The sequence below is a fragment of the Chiloscyllium plagiosum genome, chromosome 7 (assembly GCF_004010195.1).
Source record: "Chiloscyllium plagiosum isolate BGI_BamShark_2017 chromosome 7, ASM401019v2, whole genome shotgun sequence".
NCBI classification, from domain to species: domain Eukaryota; kingdom Metazoa; phylum Chordata; class Chondrichthyes; order Orectolobiformes; family Hemiscylliidae; genus Chiloscyllium; species Chiloscyllium plagiosum.
In genome coordinates, this window is record NC_057716.1 from 92,253,051 (window position 1) to 92,263,650 (window position 10,600).

The 10,600-nt window shown below is 42.2% G+C and overlaps 1 protein-coding gene across 3 annotated transcripts in view; it reads right to left on the reverse strand.

Moving 5' to 3' along the window:
* The window catches only part of mrasa (muscle RAS oncogene homolog a), a 61,979-nt gene that overhangs the window by 37,309 nt on the left and 14,070 nt on the right, over nucleotides 1–10,600 (reverse strand). For all 3 annotated transcript variants that reach the window (XM_043694239.1, XM_043694238.1, XM_043694240.1), the window contains one exon: nucleotides 5,748–5,952. In XM_043694239.1, coding sequence (XP_043550174.1) covers nucleotides 5,748–5,940 — 193 coding nt within the window. In that variant the 5' untranslated portion in view covers nucleotides 5,941–5,952. The remainder of the gene's footprint in view (nucleotides 1–5,747; nucleotides 5,953–10,600) is intronic.

A 10,600-nucleotide genomic window follows, 5' to 3' on the forward strand; every position in this document is an offset into this window, starting at 1 on the left:
ATATATATATTTATTGTGCATTTACTTTGTGTAATGTTGCTCCTGGTTTTATGTGCACTGCTGTCAAATTCTTCCATAACCTTGGGACATCATTCAGAGCATCAAGATTGCAGCACAGGAACACGAGGAAGTAATTCTGTCTCCATGCCCCTGTTACAAAGGGACAGGGGAGGCCATTCTGCTTCTTGAGTTTGTTATGCAGTAACTATCAGTTGTAAAATACTTACTGAGAAAAATACTCCTAATATAAATTTTAAAGTTTTAAGTTGACTCACGCCAACTTTGAATGTTTTATGTTGGCACTTTGAAAGCTGCTTTGGAGAAGCTATTGCCGGGAAAGTGAGAGACCTTCACAAATGAGTTACAGAGTCTAGCGACACAACGTTCCTGCCTATGAGCAGGGTAAGGCTGGTAGGTGTAGGGAATGCTGAATGGCGAGCAGTATTGAGGCTCTGTTCAAGAAAAGGCGGAAGCATATGATTGGTACAGACAGTAGGGATCGAGTGAATCCATCGTGGAGTACCAGGGATGTAGGCTAATACTCAAGATGGAAATCAGGAGGGCAAAATGGGGACCTAAGATATCTTTCGAAAATAGGGTAAGGGACATTCCAAAGAGATTCTACAACTACATTATGGTCAAAAGAGTAAGCAGGGAGAGAACAGGAATGATCAGAAATGTTGATCTATGCGTGAAACTACAGGAGATCGGTGAGATACTAAATAAATATTTTGCGTCAGAATTTACTGTAGAGTAGGATATGGAAGGTAGGGAACTTGGGAAATGAATAGTGACATCTTGAAAATTGCCCATATTACAGAAGATGATGAGCTGGATATTTAAAATGCATTATTTTGGATAACCCCCTCTGACCTTTTAAGTGACTCTTGGTTAGGCACGTGGGTTTTAGTACAATGATGGACATGAAGGTTAGTCTGACCTTAGAGTAGGACAAATGTTCGGCACAACATCGTGGGCCGAAGGGCCTGTTCTGTGCTGTATTGTTCTATGTTCTATGTTCTACTATTGGGACAAATATATTAGCTCTGGTTACAAAAGCTTAGCATAGCCTCCATCAAGGTTCTACTCACTGCAAGTCCAAGTGAGCAGGCAAGGGAAGCTGGTAGGAAAAATAAAACCCCTCTGTAAACCTGGGTTTGAGAGCAAAGACACATAGTAGATGGACATCTTACTTGTAAAATTCATCCGAAAATCATATTCCACCATTATGTTCCATAATTTCTTGAGAAAGAAAAGGTTTAATAAGGCAGGAGTGGAAGACTGGTAGAATTGCACATTGATAAATTGTGTCCAAAGGGATGCATTGCATTGTACTCATGTCACCATATATTTGGCATCTTCTACACACTGTGTCTGATTTAAAGTCTGCAATGTTATTTCATTCAAAAAGAAATGCAGGCATCATGATACAATTTTCAGCTTCCAATCCAACAGAAAATTGTGTGGAAGCAAACTTAAACTTTCTAAATGTATCAAGAACGCACTTAGGGGAGTGTTGTGCTTGTTTCAGCAAAACAAATTTGATTACAGCTGATTAGAAATATAATTTGACATGTTTTGGATTGTTATGTTAGTCAAATAGGCATTAATACACAAATTAATATGTTGACAGTCAGGGGCAGGGTACAAACGCTAGAATCTTCAGCTGGAATTTTAAATTTGTTTGAGCCAATGGCGAGAATGTCAGGAAAATATGGCAAGAATGGAAAAAATCAGTTTCTCGGCCAGGGTTTAAATGATAAGTTCCGAATTTTGTCGATGAGCAGTGACTATCTTATTTCCACGTACTTGCATTGCAATATTTGCCAATTGCGCTATGCATTTCACAATTCTCCTGTCCTTCCTTAAACATCTACCTGGTTATACATTGGCAGCCTGCTGTAGTATTTCAGCAAACTCTTTCTTCACTACAATGCCCCTTCAAGCTCCTCTTTCACACACATGAACATCACCATACATCAGCATTGCTGCTTTCAGATCAACTCACACAGCACCTCAGACTTTGACAATTTCACTTGCGAGTTCAGGGACACCTATGACTTACAGGCTTCTTCCAGTTCGCATTAGTCCCAGGGACACACATGCATCTCCACAGGCTCTTAGCTAATCTTCCTAGGGCTCGTTCACTTTGTGCTTGCTTGAAAGCTGTCAGGCTTTATGGCATGCATTGCCTTTCAGCACAGAGGGAGTAGTAGAAGCACTGGCCAGTCAATGCGTTGAACATGTTAGTGTAAGATACTGGGCAACATCAATATCACACTGACAGCATGGGCCTACTACTCACAAGGCAAACACACTGCGTGTGCTTCAAATGAATGATGGCTGAATATCAAAGGGGGCCAGTTCTTTATGTGGTGAAAGGGGACCATGATTAGTTAGATGGTATTGCCACGGTCGGTCAAGTGGTCTGTTTGATTCCAGTCTGGGGATGGGCCGATCTTTCCTGCAGTGAAACAAAAAGAGGGGTTGAATGTGATAGAAGTGGATGGAAGAGAAATTAGTGTGAGGCAGAACAGAAGAAGAGACAAGGAATTCCCATTGTTCGAACAGGAAGCACAGAGGAAAGGAAGTGTGAGTAGATTAGGAGGATGTGGTAAATGACTGCTATTGAGTAACATGACGGATGCAATAATGAGAGATAAACTCATCTTGGTGAGAGGGGGCACACAGTGGCAGAATTAGAATGACTGGTGATCCTGAGAGGCGGAGTAGTGGAGTGAAGATGGTGGCACTTCTCTTGTGGACAGCAGAAAATCATTAACCTTCTCCCTGCATTGCTACGCCCTGTGTTTTGGCCTGGACACTTCACTGACTCAGACTGTTATCTCAGTGCGAGTTGGCTGGGTCTGGTGGTGCAATCTTCTATGTCCGTCAGTAGAGGGGGGGAAAAAAAAGACATAGTTCTGTCCACCAGCACCTCCCTGCGGTTGAAACGAGAAGTCAGCTTGCTTTTCCTTCAGGATAAGATTACAGGATCACAGTGTGAAGGGCAGTTTCAGGCTTGTACAATCTGAAGTGCCATGAAGCTGGTGTTTAAATATGTTGCCAACATTGCACAACAACATTGCAAAACCCTGGCAGTGGCGAACATTTACACTTCTCCGGATGTACAATTCTATGGAATGGGCGTGGAGAGGCGGTTACATATTTAATGAGCTGAAAGGTAGAAGATTGCATGAGGAAAGCTGAAGTTGACTTGCTGTCATGAATCTCACTGAAAACTATGCCATAAAATGAGAAAATGAAAACACTTGAGTTTGACTTTAAACACACTTCAGTTTTTAACATCTACATTAAAAAGATCTTATTTTTAAAAAAGTAAAGATTTAAAGGAGTCTTGTCACTGCTAAGATCCATAAAACCATAATAATTACAGCCCCCTGTCATGTTGATTCACCAGCCCCTTTTTAAAAAACTTTTTGCTCCTTTTACCATGTTCTAGATGTAAGAAATGGGATCTTAATATTGTCTGAATTTCATTGGGATTTTTCAATTCCAATTATCTTCTACACTCGAAACAAAATCAAAAAGTGTGACGCTGGAAAAGCACAGCAGGTCAGGCAGCATGTGAGGAGCAGGAGAGTCGACATTTTGAGCATAAATCCTTCATCAGGAAACAAAAGCAGAAATTGCTGGAAAAGCTCAGCAGGTATGGTAGCATCTGTGGAGAGAAACCAGAGTTAACACTTAGGGTCGAGTGACCCTTTCTCAGATGGTAGCTCGGAAAAAGTTGTTTTTTTATTGTAGAAAGTAGGGTGGGGGAGGGGGTGAGGAGCAAACGATAGATGGACATAGAGATCAAAGAGGAAGAACAGTTGGACAGCCAAAGGAGTGGATAGTGATCAGCCTGGGAGGATGAATAGCTACTAGTGGGGACTATTCATGGCTGGCAATGGGTAGTGTGTAATGGCAAGCATGTGATAGTAAGGCCTAGTGTGAGGGTTGGGGTAAGGACACATAAGAAGGCGCCTCAATCTCTAAAATTATCGAACTCTACATTGAGTCCAGAAGGCTGCAGAGTTCCCAAGTGGAAAATGAGGTACTGTTCTTCCAAATTGTGCTGGTTTGTTCTGGGTATTCAGTTATCTTCTGGTTTTGTGCTTCTCTCCCAAGCCATAGGCATATTGTTGTCCCTCAAATGCACATTTACATTCCTGGAACTCTAAGTTTAAATCACTCCATTCGGTTCCCACAGTGCTAAAACAGACCTTAGTAAGGTTGCAAATGAAATCCTATATGACGGAGATAAAGGTAAGCATTCCATCTGAAATTGCTTTCTTTATTCTTTCATGGAATGTCTGAATCATTGACATCACTATCTATTTGATTTTCAACCCATTCCTAACTGCCCTTGAACTGAGTGGCTGGCAGAGGGTGTTTAAGTATCAACCACATCATTGTTAGTCAGCCACATGTAGGCCAGAGTCTGTATGGAGAGCAGATTAATTTCAGTAAAAGGACATTAGTGAACCAGATGGGTTTAATGTGGTGCTGGTAACTGCATAAACCTCAAGTATGGGAACATTCTGCCGAAGCCTCTTTACTTCTCTTTCCTCCCTTAAAATACTCATTAAAGCCTCCATAAATCTCTGACCAAACCTTTGCCCATCTGTCCCAAGTCTCTTTTTTTAGCTCAGTGGCATCATGTAAAATAAAGCTCCTGTGAAACTCAGAGCTTTGTGATGTTACAAAACACAATATAAATACAAGCTGTTGCTCCTAAAACAGAAACTGTAAAATGCCTGAGACATCCAGGGTTTTAAATTAGCAACTTTTGACAATTCTTATTTACTCTCTGCAATAATGATTGATTTGAATGTTGGGTGTCAGGTGGGGATGGGTGTGATGGTATGAAAGGGGAAACATTTTGATACTTTATTTGCAATGCTTGGTATAACATCCATGAAAAGGACCATTGCTCAATGTTCGTTTGCTTTTGGGTAAAGTTCTAAAATAAAACGTTAGGACATCACAGTGGCTCAGTGGTTAGCACTTTTGCCCCCTGCACCCCGTCCCCAAGCACCAGGATCCTGGGTTCGATTCTACCCTTTGGTGATTGTCTGGCCATGTGGAGTTTGCACGTTCTCCCCGTGTTTGTGTGGGTTTACAAAATTATGAGGGGCATGGATAGGATAAATAGACAAAGTCTTTTCCCTGGGGTCAGGGAGTCCAGAACTAGAGGGCATAGGTTTAGGGTGAGAGGGGAAAGATATAAAAGAGACCTAAGGGGCAACGTTTTCACGCAGAGGATAGTACGTGTATGGAATGAGCTGCCAGAGGATATGGTGGAGGCTAGTACAATTGCAACATTTCAGAGGCATTTGGATGGGTATATGAATAGGAAGGGTTTGGAGGGATATGGGCCGGGTGCTGGCAGGTGGGATTAGATTGGGTTGGGATATCTGGTCGGTGTGGACGGGTTTGATCGAAGAGTCTGTTTCCATGCTGTACATCTCTATGACTCTATGTGCACTTGTGGTGGATTGCCCATGGGAAATGCAGGGTTACATGGATTGGGTGGATCTGAGTGGGATGCTCTTAACAGGGTCAGTGTGGAATCAATGGGCCAAATGGCTTGCTTCCTCACTGTAGGGATTCTATAAAAAACAATTAGGTTAAATGTTGCTGTACATAATACATTCCATTGCTTAGCAACAATCCTTTTGGAATGTGGAAAACTGTACTTGTTATTGGGATAAATAAATAACCCATCTAATTAAACTTACCATCCAGAATGGCCCACTGCCCATCGATTTCTGTGTGTTTCAAGTAAGAGTCTTCAATTGTTGGGTCATAATCTGGCACAAAAATCTTTTGAAAGAATTGGATGGTGAGAGCACTTTTTCCAACACCACCATCACCCACCACCACAAGTTTGTATGTGGGGAGATTATCACTTGGAACAGCACTTGTTGCCATGTTCTATTTAATCTGCAAAATAAAGAAGGATAGAAAACAATGTTAAATCCATAATTGCTCTTATTTAAAAACTCTTGAAGCAATTTGCCTTAGATAGTTTATTGACAATCGCAAAAGCATTCAAATGTTACAGAGAGCAAGGAGAAAATATGATGCTGAAAGGAGGGGTACTTATCATCTCACACTTAAATTCTCATCTTTGCCCCTCCATGGCTTCTTCCTTCCCCATCTGTGTAAGTTCAACCAGTTTTCCAGTATCCTCTATTTCCATTCTTCCACCACTGGTGATCATATATTTAAACTGATCAGGCCTTTAAAAACTTTAGAATTCTCTACTTAAAACTTTCCAACTCTCTACTTTACAATGCCATAACTCTGAAGTTTACAACCTGAAGTTTCAACATTCAAGTTCTCACCTCCTCCCATTTATAATTTTACAATCTACTCCTCACTGAACTCTTCAAGCTCCAGATAAGTGGCAGCCTGCTTTCTCATAGAGTCATAGAGATGTACAGCACGGAAACAGACCCTTCGGTCCAACTCATCCATGCTGACCAGACATTCCAACCTAATCTAGTCCCACCTGCCAGCACCCGACCCAAATCCCTCCATGGGCAGCACAGTGGCTCAGTGATTCTGTGTGGAGTTTGCACACTCTCCCTGTGTCTGTGTGGGTTTCCTCCAGGTGCTCTGGTTTTCTCCCACAGTCCAAAGATGCGCAGGTTAGGTGAATTGGCCATATCTGACCACTGCTGTGCCTTACCACAGGCTCCAGAATTTCTTCTCTAAACAGCAATGATGCTTCACCTCTTTCTGCCACTTTACAACACTGAAATATATCGGAGCAGGAGTAGGACATTTGGCCTTTGCCTGCTCCACCATACAAGATGATCATAGCTGATCATCCAACTCGGTACCTTGTTCCCACTCTCTCCCCACACCTTTTAGCCCCTGGAACTGTATCTAACTCCTGCTTGAAAATATTTAATGTTTTGGCCTCAACCACTTTCTGTGGAGACAAGCTTCCCCATATCAAGCTTTTGCCTAACCCTTCTCATTTCAGTTCACAAGGAAATTCCCTTGTGGCACACCTGAGCGTATCCAGCTTCTCTTCAATAGCTAAACTGCTCCATCCTGACTGTGGGTGGCATGGTGGCTCAGTGGTTAGCACTGCTGCCTCACAGCACCTGGGTTTGATTTGAGCCTTGGGAGACTGTATAGACTTTGCACAGTCTCTTAGTGTTTGTGTGGGTTTTCCCCTGGGTGCTCTGGCTTCCTCCCACAGTCCAAAGATGTGCAGGATAAGGCAGATAGGACATGCAAAATTGCCCATAGTGTCCAGTGATCTTTAGGTTAATGGATTAGCCATGGGAAATGCAGAGTTACAGGGATGAGATGGGGGATGGATCTGGGTGGGACACTCTTCAGAGAGTCAGTGTGGACTCAATGGGCCAAATGGCTTACTTCCACAGTGTAGGGATTCTCTGATCCCAGACAACTTCCTGGTGAACCACATCTGCATTCCCTCCAGAGCAATTACTTTGTACCCATAGTGTGGTGACCAGAAAAGTAGTACTCCAGATGCAGCCTCACCAAACTCCTGTACAGCTCCAGCATAAGCTCCCTGCTCTAATACCTTGACTGATAAAGGCAACAGTCCTGCACACCTTCTTAATCACTCTGTTTACTTGTCCTGTCACTTTTAGGAATTTGAGGACGAGCATCCCAAGATCCCTCCATTCCTCTGAGCTTACTAGTGTCCTGCCATTCATTGGGTACTTCCTTGTTGAAGAGTTGCAGCTTTTAGAGACTGAAATATTGGAAAAATATTTAACTATCAAGCTGTGAAATTCTGTTGAACCATTTCTGTACACAAGACAATGCACAAAGTTAGTGACACTGGGGAAGTGTTAGAAAAGTATTTGCGTCTTATGATTCAGATAGATTGCAAATCTATTTGAACAGGGTACTGTTTGAATTTGGACACTTGAATTCAAAAAGCAAGTCCTTATTTAAAAGTCAAGTGACTGGCGCTGATTGGTGGGTGAATCTGCTCTTCTGAAAACTTTGAGGAATTATACAGTGGTTGGGGTAGATGGGCCTGAAGAAATGATTCGACAAGCAAATTTCTTTGGAATTGCTGAATGCCATTCAATACCAACAACTACCACCCTGCACTTTTCTGGCCTTTAAATTTAAATTAATGATAAAGAAAAACTTAAACAAAGCAGATTACTGTAGTACTTCAGAAGCTCACAAGTATCACATTCATGGGTCTGGTGAAAATTGGCATTCAGATCAACTTTGAGAGAAACACAAGTATTGCTGAGCAGTCTGAAGTACATTAGATAACTTCAGGATAATAGTGTCTTTGTGAGCTAGGCAAAAAAATTGTGCTATTTTGATGGAAGTGTTATATTGTTCCTCCACGAGTAAGAGATCTATTAACATTTCAGACCATATAGTAGATCTGCGAATGCACTTGCTGAGGATTTAAGACTGCACTTTTACAGAAAAAGGTTATAGGTTACATTTTTTCTCATTTCCAATCATTGCTAAGTTAATAGAAGTAAGCATTCAGATACCAGAATGAGAGGTCACAGTTTTCGGCTCAGGGGTGGCAGATTGAAAACAGAGCTGTGAAAGCGCTCTCAAAGGGTATCACTACCTCAGATTGTGGTGAATGCCCGGTCATTAAGTAAATTTAAGAAGGAGACAGACAGATTTTTTTATTAGTAATGGGGTAAAGGAAGTGGGCAGGAAAGGAGAGTTGAGGCAATTGTTCCTGCTGGTGTGACTGACTCTATAACAAAGTTCCATTCCAACTGGTCACACTGTAGTTCCTGGTTCTCCCTTCCACAAACCTCTATTTACCATGAGATCACACTGAGAAATTTCTTCATTTCCTTCCTCACTTTACAAGTTCTGATTCTCTGACTCATTTAAATCTCACAATTCAATGATTTGGCAGGGAGGAAGCAAATTTGTTCTCAAGAACACTGCCAACTGGTACACAAATTGATAAATATCTACTTTCCCTTCCCCCTAGATGAGCCAGCTGTGATTGAAGAATTTGGAGACTGGGAAGCTTGCTGAGGATACATGATACCACCAGGCCATAGGTCACTCAAGTGGCATTTCTGAAAGCGGTATTTTTAGAACAGAGTGCACCATAGAACATAGAACATTACAGCGCAGTACAGGCCCTTTGGCCCTCGATGTTGCACCGCACTGTCATACTAATCTGAAGCCCATCCCACCTACACTATTCCATGTATGTCCATGTGAATAATTCTTCCATTAGATTGTTAGATTACGTACAGTGTGGAAACAGGCCGTTCAGCCCAACAAGTCCAATCCGACCCTTCAAAGAGCAACCCACCCAGACCCATTCCCCTACACCTAACACTATGGGCGATTTAGCATGGCCAATTCACCTAACCTGCACATCCTTGTGATGTGGGAGGAAACTGGAGCACCCAGAGGAAACCCATGCAGACATGGGGAGAATGTGCAAACTCCACATAGACAGTTGCCTGAGGCGGGAATTGAACCGGTGTGTCTGGCGCTGTGAGGCAGTAGTGCTAACCACTGTGCCACCGTGCACGCAAGAGAGACTTTTACGTGTAAGATCAAGGTGGCAAAGTTTCATGGATAAAAATGAATACACAACTTTGTGCTCTGCAAATATGTGGTGCACACTGGAACCCATTATTCAGTAACCTTGCTTGTGATCTATGTTTTAAGTGATTTGCTTTGCTCTCAAACCCTACTAACTCAGCTTGCAGCACAACATTCACTTCCACCCCCCGATGCAAAGTTCTGCAGATGATTTGACTCAGTCTAAAGATTGGTCATACCTCAGCTGGAAAATCTAGCACCAAAATATTCAGCTCTTCAATCTAACATCAGAAATTGGTAAGTCTCCAAAGACCGTATTAAGTGAAAAAGATAATATTCGTTCAGAAAGGCACATTTTACAGAGAATTTTTACAATGCATTTGTAAAAGACACATTCCTGCAGATAGATTTATTCAAGTTCTTTAAGAGAGGAAATGACAATTAGAATCATAGTCATATAGAACAGAAGCAGCCCCTTCAGTCCAACTCGTCCATGCCGACCAGATTTCCTAAACTTAACTAGTCCCATTTGCCTCCGTTTGGCTCATATCCCTCTATATTACCTACTCATGTACTTGTCCAAACTGGCTCAAAGGTAGAAGACATAAGGTGGTGGAGGGTTGTTTTTCAAACTGGAGGCCTGTGACCAGTGGAGTGCCACAAGGATCAGTGTTGGGTCCTCTACTTTTTGTCATTTACATAAATGATTTGGATGGGAGCATAAGAGGTACAGTTAGTAAGTTTGCAGATGACACCAAAATTGGAGGTGTAGTGGATAGCGAAGAGGGTTACCTCAGATTTCAACAGGATCTTAACCAGATGGGGTAAAAACAATGACTGCAGATGCTGGAAACCAGATTCTGGATTAGTTGTGCTGGAAGAGCACAGCAGTTCAGGCAGCATCCAAGGTGCTTCGAAATCGACGTTTCGGGCAAAAGCCCTTCATCAGGAAACTTGACCAGATGGGCCAATGGACTGAGAAGTGGCAGATGGAGTTTAATTCAGATAAATGCGAGGTGCTGCATTTTGGGAAAGCAAA